The following is a 17563-nucleotide window of genomic DNA, read 5'->3' as shown; positions in this document are numbered from 1 at the left end:
AGTGGTTATTTGAGTTACTGTTGCCTTTCTATCATCTTGAACCAGTCTGGCCATTCTCCTCTGACCTCTGGCATCAACAAGGCATTTTCACCTGCTGCTCACTGGATATTTTCTCTTTTTCGGACCATCCTCTGTAAACCCTAAAGATGGTTGTGTGTGAAAATCCCAGTGGATCAGCAGTTTCTGAGATACTGAGACCAGCTCATCTGGCACCAACAACCATACCACGTTCAAAATCACAAATCACCTTTCTTCCACATTCTGATGCTCAGTTTGAACTTCATCACGTCGTCTTGACCATGTCTACATGCCTAAATGCATGGAGTTGCTGCCATGTGATTGGCTGATTAGCTATTTGTGTTAACATGCAGTTGAGCAGGTGTACCTAATAAAGTGGCCGATGAGTATATACTTGCCTATATATGCACAGGCACTCAAACAAGCAGGCACACACACAGCTATCTGTAATTAGTGCAGAGAGCCCTTTGGGCCGCTATGCAGAGAAAACTATGCAGAGTAATGAATATTCTAAGTGTGATATGGGGGGGTTCACTACATTACTAGATTCACCCCAGCAGATGTTATGATACCTCCCTTAGCTCTGCCTCTCATGGTGCTGTGGTCATTAGCTGCCTACTCTGTATGTCTTGTTGCGTAACATGTAGACAATTACACAACAGTCCCATTTATACCCTGAGTTTTGCTCCAGGACAGATACACACACACTCCCTCATGTGGAACAGCTTGCCCAGAACAAACAAAGCCAGCAGGGACCGTCTGGGGACGAATCTCTGTTTGATGTGTGTTACTTTTCATGACAAGTGATTCGGGTTTTTGTCCATGGCCACGACGGAGGCAGAATGAGAACGATGTCATTGTTATGAACCTCGAGGAAGCCTGAGTGCTGTAGTAGCAAAATACACACAAGTGAGCAGAGAGGAGAACGACTTCTCTGTTGAATCATCAACAAATCATCTGTTTGCACCGCAGGCTCTGTGCATGTGTTTGTCACTAACCCCAGCTGTGTTCATTGCTCTGTTTATTGCAGAGGCCCCAGCATCCAAGTCTGGCCAAGGCTATTCGGGAGCTCCCCGCATCCAGAGGCAGGAGCAGGTCATACACCTGTCCCCAAAGAAGGGCAGCCAGGTCAGGCTCTACACCCATCTTACACTGTTTACCTACACCATTAGAGCTCTGACAGTTTAGATACTCTCTAACACCTCTTTTTTCACGTTCTGGGGCTGAGATGACTTAATTTTATTACGATCTCCTGCACCTCTGTGAACATAGTTAATCATTTTGTAGACTGATATTTTAAAGTAAATTTAACGTTGTTGAAAAACTGATGTTTTCCTTAACATGGAAATCTCTCTCAACTGTCATTTCCCCTCGCTTTTCCACTTCCTGTTTGTCCTGGCAGTCGGACGGCCCTTACTCCGGGCACTCCAGCAGTAACACTCTATCCAGCACAGCTTCCAGCGGGGGTCACAGCGACAGTGATAAATGGTACGAAATGGGAGCGGGTGGAGGCTCCAGTGGTGACCAGGGGGAGACAGAGCCTAATGGCCTGGGAGGTGGAGGCTACCTCCAGGGGGCGTCAGCAGACAGTGGCATTGACACCAGCTCTTATGGCGCCTCTCATCACTCACACCCCCACTCTCATCACGGCAGCACCACCTCTCTGCTGGCTCCCAGCGGAGGCAGGGAGAGCAGGGAGCGGTCTCCATGGCACAGCCCCACAGAGGGAGGCCGCAGGATGCTGGAGAGGTCGCCGGCTGCTGCTGAGTCTCCGGGCCCTCCAGGAGAAAGGAGTCACGAAGGGACAGGCCGAAGCCCACCTACTCATCTCCTGGTTAGAGACAGCAGCACCTACAGTCTGAGTGAAGCTGGATCACACTCAAGGTCTGTGTGTGTGTTTGTGTGTGAGGGGAAGTTAGTGTGTCTTTGCAGAACAGGACAATATACAGCTTCGTGATTTAATGGAGCGGTTACAAACCTGGGGGGTGACGATCTGATTAATGAGTTAAGACAGAAGAAGAAAAACATTTCTGCTTGTTCATTTTTGGACCTCTATTTAAACTAGTGAAATTAATGTGAGAAGGGATTCCCTCTTTGGCTGAACTGCTCACAGTTCATGAACATAAACACATAATCATTAATGAGTGGTCTCGGTAGGTATTGCTTGTGTTTTAAAGAAGTAGTGTGTAGGATTTAGTGGCATCTAGTGGTGAGGATTGAGGATTGCAACCAGCTGAAACTTCTCCCATGCGCCAAGCGTGAACTCCTGGTTAGGATTCCTTTGGTGTTCACTGATTTTTACCAGGAGCCGAATTATTAGCAGAGGTCTCTTGTTCTTCAAAACAAATGCAACAGGCGTCTCACTTATAAAACTATACGTAGGATCCATACCAAAAATGTACATACGAACAAAAGCCAAAAATGACATGCGCCAAAAAATATTTGTCAGTTTCTCCACCTCGCCATCTGCAATGTACTGTCTTAAAAAAATATGTTATTTATGTTATTATTTTACCACTGATAACATTAACAGGACAAGCAGCTGACCGTTAACATACACACTAAACATTTGAAACCAGCAGCGTAAAACAGCTGCGAGAGCACTTCCATCAGTACAGACTGATAATGAATAAAGCATGAATCTAATTTCTCTCAATAAAAGTTACATTTTACAGTTTTATCTAATTTCTGTTTTAATTTTAAATTTGACCTCTTCCACTTTGTCATGTGTCGTCGCAGTCTGTGCCTGACCTACGCAGCGTGTTTCCAATTCTCATTACTCAAGCCAATATTTCTTCGCCTCAGAGAGACACACACTAGACCTCCTCCCTCTCAATGAGTCTTTCCTGGAAACCGAGCACGGGAGCAATTTTAACTCCCTCTTATCTTTCCACATTAGGCCTCAGGAAATGTGGAACACGTGTCCAAATTTTCAGAGCTTGAACTGGATGTCTGTAGCTCAGAGAACTCCAGTGTCTCGCTCTTCCCGTTTGACCAACGTTCAGATAGAGTTACACTTCGTGACCTGGGCATCATCTGTCCGGCATTTAAGCTCCATTTGTATTCTGTCACAGTGGCGGAGGGGGAGTAAGAGGGGGCTCTGAAATGAGTTTGCCAAGATTGGCTTGACCGCAGGTGAAACTTTGATGTAATCTTCCATCTGTTACTCAATAATGTATGTCCTCCCTGGAAATTCCTCTTTGATTAGAATGTTACACATAAAGATTTGTTATTAATGCTTAACCCAGGACCAAAATAATATCTTCAGGCGTGAAAATGTTTAGATTGTCCTCTCTAAACACTATAGAATCCAGGTAAACTATAAAACAAACCAGTCATTGCCTAAAGATGGTTTCAAATCCAGGATTATGATTTAACTTGTGTGTGTCTTTCATCAGTGTGTTGGTGCATTTCCAAGATGAATAACCCCTGTCATGCTCTCTGCTCTGTTTGTCCATCAGTGCCAGGCACTCAGGCCACAGCTCCCCAAGAGAGGAGTCTTCCTCTTCAGCCACCTCCCCGTCATCCCAGTCCTCAGCTTCCCCTGGGCCCAAGAGCTTCTACCCCCGCCAAGGAGCTCAGTCCAAGTACCTGATTGGCTGGAGGAAACCCGGCTCCACCATCAATTCCGTCGACTTTGGAGACACACGCAAGTAAGGACGGAGGAAAGAAAAAACAAACAACAGAAAAGAAAAAAAATCAAGGTTCTGCATGTAACTTGCAGACCCCTCTTTCTGAGGTCATTAATACACTGCAGTCAGCATTGTGATGCTCTTGCTTGCACATCATCATCGGCCTAAACAGTGATGAACACAAGACTGTCATTGTACATCATCGTATTGATAGAGTGCTGGAAACACAACACAGCATAGCTTAGTTACAGCTAGCAGGCTAACCCTAGCTCAGGTTATGGTTAGCCTTTTGGTCACCCTTGCATCGCTCTTGGCTAGTAGAAAGCACTTTGTACCGTTAGGTCTTTATCGTTAACTAAATCAGTGCCATTCGTCATAATACATTAGTTAGTATAATATGGATCATTATGGCATTATGACAAGTTAGCAAACAAGCAGATCCACTCAGAAATATAAGCAAACAAGAAGGTTAAGTTTAGCCAGCTAGCTGTAACTAAGCTACGCTGTGTTGTTCTGGCGGTAGTTGCTTCGTAATGGTAGCTGGTAAAGTAATGTGCAAACGGCAGCCTAGCAAATTTATCAGCCAGATGAGCCCTGGAGTGAATTAGGTGACGTTTAATCTCTCAAGACAGATTCTGCAATCTACATTGTAGAATCTGTCAGCAGCCCTGTGTGAAAGACGACTGGAGAGGGGGGGGAGGGCGGGGCTTTGAGTCTGAACGATGCTGCGCTTTAGCCAATCACAATGGAGGGGGCGCGGCCGAGACGTGCAGGTGTCCCCAGGAAATGTGTACCTACAGAAACAGCAAGCTCCGCGTCCATAGCGACCGCTCCACCCAAAACGCCGTCTCGTCAACATGAAAGAAAATATTTTTTCCAGCGGATGTCTGAGTTACAACATGATTGAGCTAACTGCAGTAGTTTCATGTCGTATCTGGCAACGGGAGGCTTTTAACAGATGACGTCCTGATGTTAGCTTTGCTAACTGTCCCTGTCAGCTGCAGCCACTGNCCAGAAGTGAAGGGCGTGAGGCCCCTTCACTTCCGGTTAGTCGAAAAACTCCAGGCTGTGCCTCCAGAGGTAAAGGAAGAAATTTTTTTTTTTTAACCGATGGATTTCCAGATTGGGTGACGTTAAACACTTAAGACAGTATTTTGCGAGATTGGGTGACGTTAAACACTTAAGACAGTATTTTGCGACATTAGCTAGCTAGCAATTTGTCCATGTTAGCAAGCAAGCCTATTTTAGCAAACATTAGTCAGCTAAAACTACAATATCACTATATATTTCACATCAGGATTGTTTTTTAACATTAAGGAGAACTGAAATTATGATATGAGGCACTGAATTTGATATATTTACTGTTTATCAGACTAAGACTTAGTTTAGCTGGCTAGAGTAGCCTGCAGACCTTCCTGCTCCTAGGGCACAACTTTCCAGCTCAGACCTTAGCCACTGTGGCAACACGAATTCAAGCCCCATCTCCATGGTTCATGGCAGGCTGCTGGCCAGCAGCAGTGCTGCCTCTAACCTGATAACCGCAGCAACAGAAAGTTTGCTCATCCAGCAGGGACTCAGGGTGATCTGGGATCAAAATCAAACAGATCTACAGTGCTTTGTATTTCTCAGGCTATATTTGAGTTGCTACAGGGCTTTGAGTAAAGGTCTTTTTCTGCTGGGCCACCGTTGCCGAATAAGTATAATAGAAACACAGCATGTTGTGACTCTGCTGTGGTGGGTGAACATTAGCAACTGTTGCAGTGTGCACTGCATGTCATGTGCCGAGGAACAACCAACCACAGCCAACCGATTTCGTTCCTTTCTTCTGTAAATATCAGTCCATGGTAAATATGGAGGAGATGTTGATCATTTTAATGCAGGCTGCCCAGAGCTTTACATCTGTCCCACCGACATTATTTTAGGTCTAATACACATTTACAAAACAACGTCAGAGAGATGATCAGCTCTGCACTCATGACTTCTGGTAAGTAGGCTATGATACCGTGCTGGGTATGGTCGCTTAGCAACCTTAGACACTACCTGCCTCTGCGCTCTTGAAAGTTGGCACAGAGTAGCACCCAGTGCCCGACCCCATGTTTTGCACGTGGTTCAAGACGCAGCACGTGTTCGAGCCTTTACATAGAAGTCAGTCCACAGGCTGTTGTAAGCAACCCAGAAAGTCAGGTATGGTCTTAATTTTTAAGTTACGTTACAACCCATTGTCAATAAAAAAACAATAAATACATGTAAAAAGTTACAAACAGAACCTTTAAATTGGTCTTTAATTGTAGTTCCACGTCCAGCAGTGAATTTAAACTGAACACAGTAACACAGTTATGTGGTGTTGATGGTGCCACCAGAGTTTGTGGAGTTTAAATGAAATGCTCAAAGGTGCAACAGGTGGCCCTTTAAAACACAGTCATCACAACATTCACTTTCTACCAGCTTTTTGGTCCCTTTTGTTTTGTAACAGTTTTCTACAGTGCTTAAAATAGACGGGAATGTACCTACCAGTTTCTGCAGGCTGTGCACAAATGTACACAAACACTTGTGCAATATAATGCAATTTATTCACAGTAACACTCCATCAATACTACCTTTTGTTAAGCTTATAATGTTTATGTTAACACCATGTCAGAGGTGACGATGCAGTGTTGTTGTCTGGTACCAGACTGCAGCATTCTTCATCCTCTTCATCCCTGAATGTATATTGGAGTGACAAAATGAACACTACCAGCTTTACAATGGTAGTATTTATTGTAGTGCTGATGTATAACACTGCTTTGGATCCCATTATTCATCCACCCACTGTACTCTCCTATTAATGTCTTTTGGTAGTAATAATATGTGCACTACTTGATCACCCCCTTGTGGTTGAAGATGGTATTACACTCAAGTCTTAATGCAGTAACTGATAATAGTTTCCCAGTTACAGGCTCTACTGGTGAAGCTGACCACATGTTTTTATTATTTATTAGTTTTACTTTAAGAATATAGAGACGACACATTAACATTTTAGCGTGCATAATAAAACTCTCATGAATGGTTTTGATTAATTGTCTGTCTGTGTCTGTTTGTGTGTGTTACAGGAAGTCTCCAGGAGAGGGTGGAGTGGAAGTTCCAACCCCAGCAGCCAGGCCCTCTCTCCGGGACATGCACTCACCTCAGCCTCACGCCAAATCTACTATGGAGGAAGATGTGAAGAGACACAACGCCCCAGACAGCCCTCCACCTCCACGCAGGCATAAGGAAAAGGTACGTCTGCAGGCTCGTTACAGGAACAACCTGTTCGTAAACACATAGGAACACATATTTTAGCGACATGTTGCTTTTGGAGTTTCTACAGGCTGTTATACTTAAATATTTCTGGTGAGTAAATTTGATTAACAGCAGATTATGGTACTCTGCTGCCATCATTTTAATCAGGTCGTTATAATTCTGCTCCCAACACAGCACCCTCTGAGTGTGTTTCTCATCTAAAGAAATCTTTGTGATAGGGCGGGTACATTTGGAAACCTCAATGAGTTACATCCATTTCATTATTGGTGTAAATTGTGTTAGCAAATATCAAAGTAAAAATCAGGCAAGAAATGACAGCCCAGTTGCCAGAAAAAAATGTTGGCGTTGTGCATTTCTGCAAACAACTAATACATTACATTTGCATGTTTCATAAGCATCATTTCATTTCTAAAGAGACGTGATGTATAAGATGAAGGTGGAGGTGATGGTGGATGGCATGTCATGTAGGCTAGATACCTGTCAAGCTGCAGACCATTGTTTGAGACCATCAAGTAACCAAAACTGGTTGTGTTTTAGTGAGTCATTGCTGTGTTGCTGTTGGCTTTTTAGGTTCCAAACATGGAAGTTTTCTAGTGACCCACTTGCAGGGATAGCAGCATGAAAAGTGGTGGGTTTTTTTTACGGAGACATCGCTGCATTTCCTGCAAGGATTACACCCCCAAAACTGGGTAGTTTAAGCCAAAACATGGTCATTTCCTAACCATAACCAAGTGTTTTTATGCCGAAACATAAACAAATAATGTGCAAATGTAACGGATCTGTGGTTTGCTGACAATGCCAACATTTTTTCTGGTGATTAGGTTGTAAATGACAAAATCAGTTTGTGATTTATGTCATAAAAAATGACTTAAACTAGACAACGTTTTCCCACATACAGAACCACTGATGTCATTGATCGTAATGTAGGTGTTCACCCATGGCATGCGTGGGTTCATCCTGTGTTTCAATAATATTACAATGACACTTCCCCTCTATCCTGTGCAGCATAGTCAGAAATCACCACCCAGCCAGCCTCTGAGGCGCCGCGGCTCGCTCCATCGTACCCTTTCAGATGAGAGTATCTATCGTGGCCAGCGCCTTCCCCCCCTGTGTGACGCAGTGGCTGAACCAGCACTTAGCCCTGATGTTCTCTTCAGCTGCTCCACCCTCCCACGCTCACCCACCACCCGTGGTGTTCCCCTACGACGGCCCTCCTATAAGCTGGGAGTCAAACTTCATGGTAAGAAGGATGTTGAAGAGTGTAGGTAACAGCTGGAATCAGTTCATATTCAGAAGATGTTAATAGGGGCTTCTGTTGATTTGTAAAAGACTATATTTTGTAACTGTAGTTTTTCATGTTCTGTAGTCACTTTATCCATGGAGTGACAGCAGTGGAGGTTAATCCATCCACACTGCATCATGTGATTTGTTTCTAATATGATAAAAAATAACTGTAATAAACAGTAAAAGTGTGTGATGGACCTGATTTGGCTGGTGTGTATCTGCTGCCCCCTTGTGACTGAAAATACATGATGGCCATACAAACACAATTAAATTTCTGCTTACAGGCGACCTTTCGGCTTCTGACACATCATTGGTGGATTTGGTGGAGCGTCACCGTGGACCCCTCCCTCAGGAACTGATGCCCCTCCCGTCTCAGGACAGGGACAGTCCTCTAGAGTGGACACACCTGGTGGATGTGGCCAATACCTTTGAGAGTGAAAGAAACACACATTATGGTACTACAAATCACTAATTACTGTACATATCTGTCCTTTATGTGGTTTTGCTATAGTGCATTTAACTAAGCCCCAGACTTTGGGGAGTTCTGTGTGTTAAAACCCAGAGATAAAGTTAAAGGTAACATGAAATTAGCCTAAAGGTTGTGTCAAGTCATACCGATATAGTCTGTCTTAACCTTTGTGCTTTTCTCTCTTCCTCCAGTCCAGAGAAGTTACGTGTTTGGAGATTCAAACCACCGAAGCAGCGGTGCCTCCAGTCCCCAACAGCCCCACATAGAGCTGCAGCCTGCTCCACTGTCACGACCCTCTTCTAGGTAACACCATACCCATACACCAGGCATGTCCAAAGTCCAATCCTGGCACGTGGACCAATTTTAAACGGCCCTTGGCTTAACTTTCAAAATATACTGTGTGTGGTCAGCCACACAATATTGAGTAATGAAGCAAGATCACTTTGCATTTTTCCCTTCACCTCTCCACAGTGAGGGTCACATAGGGCTGGAGAGGAAGGTGACCAAGCTGGAGGCCATGGTGAAGATGCTCCAGGAGGACTTGAAGAAGGTGGGAGAGAACACACATACACATACACAAACTGCTTATACTGTGTCAGAGTTTTATTGTAGTTTATTGGAGCACTTCTGTCTGCATGTTTACAACTTTTCCTCTGTGTTTGGCTAAAAGATCATTCTCTGGTTCCCTTCCTCTATTCAAGCTCCAGTAGCTGGAGTGAAAAGTGACAAATGAAAGTCTATGGTTGATTTGCATACAGCGGAGCAGGGAGCAGGGGGTGTAAACAAATATTTTGTCTTCAATAGAAAATACACAGCCAGCAGTCGAGCGCTGCTACTGTTAATTTGGTTCTGCTCTGCTTCTTATCATTAACCGCTGACTCAGATGTCACTGCAATCACTCAAACTATTATTTTTACTTCAGATCACCTGGAGGGAGGGGAACATTTTAATTCTGCTCCTCTACTCTTTAAGAAAATCACTTAAAGTAATGGACCCAAATGGTTTCCTGTACACACTTTACTAATTTGTCTCTACATTTCAGTTACTTCCACCATGTCCACAGTGGTTAAAGGGATATGCTGCTTGCTGTAGAAGCAGGTCCAGATCCAGGCTCACTCCCCAGAGTCAAACAATTCTTGCAGATTTTGTGACATCACATCTATGCTGCAAACATGTTCACCTTCTCCCTAAAGGCCCTGCTCAGACAGAATGCATTTTGCAGGTTGCAATACTAAGGGTGGGCGATACAGCATAATATCGTGATATGTTGCGTGACAATATCGTAGCGATACATGGATGCCAAGTACGGATTTTTTTGTTGTATAAATTATTAATTTACAAATACAAATCTAACTTTTGGTAGCCTACTAGAATGATGAAATCAGTTGCTTTCTCAGTCCATTTAGTTTCATACATTTAGCTGCAATAAAAATGAGTGTGATGAACAGAGTGAAAACTTTTTTCATTAGAGAAAACAGTTTTCCTTTGGGGACAAAATTTGTAATCTGTACCTTTTTAAAAAAAAAAAAAAAAAAAAATCTGCATAAAAAATGGACAGGCGGAGGACTCTTCCTTTGGAAACTACCTCTCACCATCAGTCAGAGCCAAACAGTACATTGGTCACAGAGAAACTGAGATCTGTGTATGAGATCCTCAGAAAGAGGAGAAGGCATGGGGAGTACCACCAGTGAGTCCACCAGCCTGGCCTGGATGATGGTCGGTTCAAGACTTATTTTGGGATGAGTTGTGGGCAGTTTGATACTCTGCTGTCAGACACCAGGCCTTGTTACTGTTGGTAAAACATAGCTGAAACAGGGTGTATACAGGTCCTTAAAAATTCTGAAAATGTCCTAAATTCAGTGTTACAACAATAAGGCCTTAAAGTCATTTGATAGTATTAGATTGAATTTGTGAGGTCTTAACTACTGGAAACATTGTATCTTATTTCATTTATCATTTCTTAAAATTCTCTTTGTGAAAATGAGCAAAGCCTTTCTTTGTAAAAGTCCATATTTCTAATGTACATACAAATCTTTAAAAAACTACAATACCGCCATTATACTTCATTCTTGCACATGTTGGCAAAATGTAGATTGACTTACTTACCTCTGCACAAGACCACATGGATACTACTTACCTGCAATGCTTAAATAAGTAAAACATGATTTGTCCAAACATCTGTGCTTAATTTGGTTAAAAGATGTCTTGAACGAGTTTTAAAGAGCATTAGATTTAACTGTCTGATACCTGTAGTCACCCTGTGAAAGTAGCTGAGAAAGAAGTCGAGGCCACAGTTTGTTCAGACATGTTTTGCAGTAGGGCGATGATGAAAGTGTGCTAACGTTAGCTTAACACAAACCTATACCCTACCGCTTGCTGTCATCGTCATTACAGAAGGCCAGACTCTGAATTAATCTGATTGGTCAGCAGGAGAAAAACATCAGTGACGTCAGGCCCCTTTTCACTCTGAGCTGAAGTATTTTCCACTTGAGACAACCAGTGCTCCTGCAAAAATGCAACACAAAAGCAGCGAACAAAATACCGCCCCTGACTGCTAAAACTCTGTGTCATCAGGGCCCATGTCTCTACTGTAGTCAAAAATCAAGAAACTAACCTCAGACTGTGACCTTTATCCTGTAAGTTTCAAGATAATAGACTCTGGCTGTGAAGAACCAGCCCAGAGTGTACCAAGAAAACCTTCCTCACACCTTTATACCAGCAGCTCCAGCCTTTAATGTTGATCCCAGACGGGATGAATTATTCACACCAAGTTCTCCTTATGAAAGCAGCATCAAGGAAACTGTTTAGCTGACAGGACTGGAAGCTAAAAGGTCCTCTGCAGTTCCTTTAAAACATTTGGACTGCGAGCTGCAGACTTTATGGCCGAGCCGTTAACTACTTTGACCTGTTAACAGCGAGGAGTTCTCACCCACAGAATAGCTGCAGTCTGGTTGTGATTTATTTCTTACGCAACTCTTGGTAAACTCTCAGCTGTCTGTGAAATGCTGGAAAGTGTTCAGCTGTCTGCATTTTTTAAAGTAGCAGTAGATTAGTTTGACACCAGGAAAACTAATATGCTTCACTCTCGCCTCCTTCACCCTCCCTCCAGCCAGTAGCAGTCAGCCTGCAGCTGACTGACAGCATGAAGCTAAACTCCCCACAGTTTGTTTTCTTCAACTGGATACGTGTTTATGTTCATGCATCCAACCAGGGATTTACTTTTGTTGTGCTTTCGGCAGATTCAAAATGTCAACTGATAACAATCTACCCACAAAGCCCTGAAGTTCACTCGAGTGTGACTCACTGTCTACAGGCCTGAGATGTTTATGTAAACAGCAAACAGATAGAGTTTATTGTATTTATACAGAGTGAGGTGTTTACATTGAGTCCTGAGTGTTTAATGGTTTTGTTTTTATTGTACTTGTGAGACACTCCATTACAACAACTATTCCATCAGTATTGTTCTCCAGAGATAACTGCTTAAAGCTGCGGTATGCAGAAATCTGGGAGAGGCAAACAAAGACTCCAAAACAAACAAAAGAGAAAAAAAGGGCAGAATTTGAAAATACACCCGCTTCCCCTTCGCCCCTCTTTTTCCTAAGCCCCCCCCACCACACAACCATGGGCGTATACACACAATCCATACAGTAAACCACCTCACAGTCCCTCCACATCGCTCCACGCTGCTGTGGAATGCTTCCCCTGGAGGAGAGTGGGCAGCAGCTCAGAGGACGGACCTTCGTTGTGCAGCTGCAGCGGCTCAATTTCAGCCAGTGCACCTCCAGCACTGATTGACACAGCAGGCTAGTGGCAGCAGCACTGAGCACTGGGTCTAACTGTGTAATGGCAGCAACAGAAAGTTTGCTGATCCAGCAGCGAGTTTTGACTGTCTGGTCCCCTGGTGCTGGGGTTTGTGCTGGCTGGATTCGAGTTGCTGCAGCCACTGACATAGGGGACCATCTCTAGAGCTGCTGCCCACTTTCCTTCTGGTGAGGTGGTCTATAGCGGCGGGGAGTGAAGCGAAGGACACACTGATATTCGAAGCTTCCACTAACGTCACTTACATGAACATTAACTTGAGGTTGCAACCATGAGTCCTTAGCTCCAGTAAGCAAAAGGCTAAAATATTAGCAACATTTCTCTCCATCTTTGAAACGCTTCACTGATTAGACTCTTTGATAAGTCAGTTTGCGTTGTAGGCAGATGTTGCCAATGCGAGTATAGTAATTTTCTCTGTAGGATTCTCTGCCATTAAGTCAGACTTTCAATGAAGGGATGTGCTCATGAAAAAAGTCTTCAGTTCTGCAAGTCCAAAGTCTCCCGTCAAGGATTAGATTTTCTAAAGCCTGAAAACAGAGTCAGGAGGAGGTGCAGAACTTTTCTCTAAGTCCACTTAATAACAATAAGCTCCAAGTTTACTGTGGTATTTTTGCCCAGTTAAACCAGAATTAAACTGCCTTCCCAGCTTTAATAACTGGTTTAATTTCTTAATTTTACCTGACCTTTGTTCATCTTCCACAGGAGCGTGAAGAGAAGGTGAGACTACAGGGTCAGATCAAGAGGCTGTGGGAGGACAACCAGAGACTGCAGGAGGAGTCACAGACATCCGCCGCCAAGCTCAAGAAGTTCACAGAGTGGGTCTTTAACACCATTGACATGAACTGACTCCGACCTGCACATTTTCACCCGCACACGCACGAACACAAACGCATACATCAGCACACACAGTCTGGACGGCGAGGCAGAGGGGGAAGAAATTGCGCACAAGAAAAGTGGAGACTTGCTTTTGGACTCAGTCGGCCTGATGCTGAACCCTCCGACCATCTTCCATTGGCTTCAAACATCCGTGGGTAATATTGTCGACCAGCCTCAGTCTCCACAGACCCCTCTGTTGACTTTCTCAGGATGAGACTCGTTTATCAGATGATGAAGGACTGACCTCTACTCCGCAATGGGACCACGGGAGCGTTGCTGAATTGATCTTTCTCTCATATTGCTGTGCCAAAATTGTTTTTGCAAAATTGCCAACAAAGAGGAAGCTCTTCCCCTCCCTCAGCTTTGACTCTTCGTGACGTGAATGGAAAGACTCCCTCCACCATGTTTCCTCATTGGATGTACTTCTCTTTTTACTGTAGGGACACCCTTCAGCAGATATCTGGCCTTTTCCTCTTTGCTCTGTCACTTTTTTCTAACGTTGCCCATCTTCTCTGAGACGTAACTTAAGTCTTCTGTGCCAAACCAAACCCGCCACAGCAGAGGGTAGCAGAGACATCCATGTGACTTAAGAGAAGACGTCTCTGAAATGCCACGCAACAGGTACGCAACCAATCTGCCAGCCCGGCCACAAAGAAACTCACGTAATAAATCTGAAGATCATAGGACACAGGAGAGGTTTTCATTTCCTTCACATGTAAATGGAGTGTATAGAAGTTTCCTCAGAACTGAAGGGTCATCGCGGCTGTTTGTCCGTCAGCCACCGACATGGAAGCAGATCCATCTGCCTCTGAACATGAAGGAAACGTGGATTTGTACAGTGTTCTTTTCTTTTTTTTTCCTCCTCTGTGTCTCTCAGATCTGGATTACTGCATCCTGTCTGCCTCCACAGCACAAACCAACACCTGACAGAGGAGTGTATTTATAAGCCATCGGCAAGTGGTGCCATTAATGACTGATATCCAGAGTGCTTTGGTCCATCCCAATTGTATGTCTTAAAAGCAATAGGAAGAAGTCAGGACTCCTGTCCCTCCCAAACAAAAGGGGGAGAGTTTGCTCTGGGATAGAAGTTCGATGTGGGATTTTTGAAAGGTTTAATTTAAAAGACACCAGTCTGTGCTGCACAAGAGCCTCCATCTTCTTCCAGTGACGCATCATGCTGCGGGGAAAAGGAAAGGGAGGACTCCGCTCGCCATCCCACTGTCTGGAATACAGAGAGCCAGCTGATAAGAAAAGACAGACATTTTTGGGAGGGAAAAGTAAGAGGGGACTTTCTCCCCCCAGGTTAATTTATTTCCTTGTATTATAATTCCAATAAATAAGTTGTTCTCTTGGTAAAGTACAACTGACATCAGTGTTTAGTTCCTCAAGAAAAAGGTCACTAGCTATATTATTTAAATGGCTTTCTTTCTTAATTCTGGCTAAAGCCTGACTATATGCTTTTTCTTCTGTATTCTGTTGTATTTTGTGGTGCCCAAGCCTGCTGTTGTGTTGCTTACAGTGCTCTCTAGTGATGACCAGTGGAAATGTCATGGTTATTAAATGTGCTGCCAGTCACTCTGTATTTTTCCCACGCCTCTTCAACAATCAGTCAGACATCGACCGGGAGGCCACGCAAACACAGAACAGGACGAAAAATCAGGAGCCGGCTTTGAGAGACAATCAAAGGTTGTTGTTTTTTGATAAAGGGAGCAGACCTTAGGTGTACTTGTATGCGTGTGACTGTGTGTGTTGTCTGTGCTTGAATTTAAACATCCGTAGTTTTCCTCCGGGTCAGTATTTGTTGGAAACATGAGGATTTTTTTGAAAAGGTAACTCAACAAATTAAACTTCCCACAGTGAGACGGAGGTATACTGTACCAGCGGCAGTGTGTGTGTGTGTGTGTGTGTGTGTGTGTGTGTGTGTGTGTGTGTGTGTGTTGTCATTGTGTGAATGTACATCAGTCTATCCAGCCGTGCCTACAGTCACTTATTTTGGTTATTTACTCCCAGGCAGAGCAGGGATGTGCCTTTGAAACAGCACCTGGGGAACAGATGAAAGGGAAAGGCTCTTCTTCTCCATCCTGAAAAACAAACACACCTGGTAACACACACACAGAGACTCACCTTACACACTTATTAGTTTTAAACAGCGTCATACTCACAGCTGTAGACCTCATAAATGTCTGTACGGGGTATCTGCTCTGAGGCTTCAACCTTTCTCTTTGTTCGTATGAATATTTGTAACGAACACAATCAGGCTGGTCAGCCTCCAGACACAGGGACAAACGAGTGTGTGGAGTGTATGGAAATGTGTCGGCGTGTGTGTGTGCCTTTTGCATTCAGTTACATGCAGTATATCTTTCAGGGCAGCTAGCCCCTGTAATGAGAGCGCATTGGAAGGAATGTTCCCCCAAATCACAAAGCTACTTACAGCCCAAGCAGGAGCCACAGAGCTGGTCCCTCAGCCAGGTGACTGTGTCGGGGTTATTTCAGGTCTCTAACTTGAGCATGAAACTGTTGTTCATAAACATGGTGTAAGCCTTAATTCCCTGTCCTCTGCTATCAAAGCCGTTTGATGGAAAACGCTCCCAATTTTTGAATCTCTTAAAGTCAATTTGCATCCTAAATTGATGCAATTAAAACCCTGCAGCATACAGCACAGAGCGGCACCCGGTCTGAATGTAAAGAGAAAATAAACAAGCCTAAAGAAATGTGATGTTTACTATAACTAACATTCAGCTCTGCAGTTTTGCAGTGAGATGAATGAACTCTTAAAAGATGTAGAAGGTTCTGTTTTAAGAATCTCTGTGGATTATAACAACACCAGTGAACAGGCAGTTGCTCAGTTGTTTTGCTTGTTAATATTATTTTGTTCCTCTAACAAGTCGGCCAGTTGTGAAAAGCAGTTCAGTCGTCATCCAACAATGTGAAATTCTCAAAAACACACAAAATCCGATCCGTATAGGCAGGAATGTTCCCGATCCAGCAGGTTCAGACTGTACATTGTTTTGAGCACTGGTTTCCTGACCAGACCTGCAGTGTGTCAATGCTTAAATGATGACTAATAAGTAGTTTCGTATTTTATTGTACATGGAAAGTGCTCTAGTTTTTTGTATTTCAAATGAAGTATGGCCACACGGCCAACTGTGCAGTGCAGATGTTTTGCTCGCATCTTTAAAAGTGTGCATCAAGTTGGATGTTAGATACAGTTGTCCACCTTCTACAGAGACGTATAAAAACACACACGCCAGTTACTCCAGTGTGAATGTTGAGTTATTTTACAGTGCATATGGTTTATTTCTTTCCTCAGCTTTGTTTTTTGGTGCTTTTCAGAGGGGGATGGGAAATGTGAATGTTCAGATGTTTCAAATGTTCCATTTTGTACTATCTTTTGATTTTAAGAACCTTTGCACAATGTTTTATAAAAAAGGATTGTGTCGACAGGTTTTGGATAAGAAGGGTGAATTGATCCATTCCTGTACGATCTTGTCTCGATGTTGCTTCGTAGTTTTCCTGTCAGTGCAGTTCCTGACAAACAGAGGAAGGTGCTTGACTTTATTTACTTAAAAAAACAACCCTGAACCCTTATTTTCCTCAAGCATCAGTGATCAGACAAGAGCAGGCTGGATGTTGTTTGTTCTGTAGGGATGCTGGTTTTCAGTCAAGCACAACTTGCGAGGTTAGCGATTGCAGCAGGAGAGCAAGGTTTCACAAAGCTCAGAGTGACGGCTTATGCCGCTGTATCAGGATGCGTTTTGTTTCCTTTTGTCAGAAGAACAAACTGAACAGTAAAGTGATCAGCCCTGACTGGAGATATAAAGCACACATTTCAGGAAGTTTGGAAGAACTGAAACTATGGTTTACATCCCGGATCCATTGTCTTTGTAAAATGTAAAGATATGAAAAAGACATTTGCAGTGATCACAGTATTAAAGTTTCTGAAATAAATAAATGCTGTATCGAGTTTTGGGTGCTGCTGACTCGTTTGTGTTTCTGCACTTTACTGCTTTTGCTTTTCATTTGTCTTTATTTCTGCCTTACTTTAATGAGTAAAAAGTAGAAACACTATACAATAAATGGACATTGGGAAGCTACAGAATATGCAGTCCAACACCCTGAGTAAAGGTTCATAAATGTTTATATGCATTAGTATAATATCTATCCAAAAAAAAAAAAAAGAAAGGAT

General features: G+C 43.5%; 1 protein-coding gene across 13 annotated transcripts in view; it reads left to right on the top strand.

Moving 5' to 3' along the window:
* Positions 1-17340, top strand: part of sipa1l1 (signal-induced proliferation-associated 1 like 1) — a 127305-nt gene extending 109965 nt beyond the window's left edge. For 11 of the 13 annotated variants that reach the window (XM_050057590.1, XM_050057592.1, XM_050057591.1 and 8 more), the window contains 9 exons: positions 1049-1146; positions 1421-1902; positions 3480-3671; positions 6740-6905; positions 7935-8169; positions 8498-8668; positions 8874-8985; positions 9154-9232; positions 13204-17340. In XM_050057590.1, the coding sequence (XP_049913547.1) occupies positions 1049-1146; positions 1421-1902; positions 3480-3671; positions 6740-6905; positions 7935-8169; positions 8498-8668; positions 8874-8985; positions 9154-9232; positions 13204-13347 (1679 nt within the window). In that variant the 3' untranslated portion in view covers positions 13348-17340. The remainder of the gene's footprint in view (positions 1-1048; positions 1147-1420; positions 1903-3479; positions 3672-6739; positions 6906-7934; positions 8170-8497; positions 8669-8873; positions 8986-9153; positions 9233-13203) is intronic. The other 2 variants (XR_007570769.1, XM_050057595.1) reach the window with 2 other exon arrangements.
* Positions 17341-17563: the final 223 nt, after the last annotated feature.

This window comes from Epinephelus moara, chromosome 12, assembly GCF_006386435.1.
Source record: "Epinephelus moara isolate mb chromosome 12, YSFRI_EMoa_1.0, whole genome shotgun sequence".
In the NCBI taxonomy this organism is placed as follows: domain Eukaryota; kingdom Metazoa; phylum Chordata; class Actinopteri; order Perciformes; family Serranidae; genus Epinephelus; species Epinephelus moara.
This window is presented reverse-complemented; position numbering and strand designations above follow the sequence as displayed.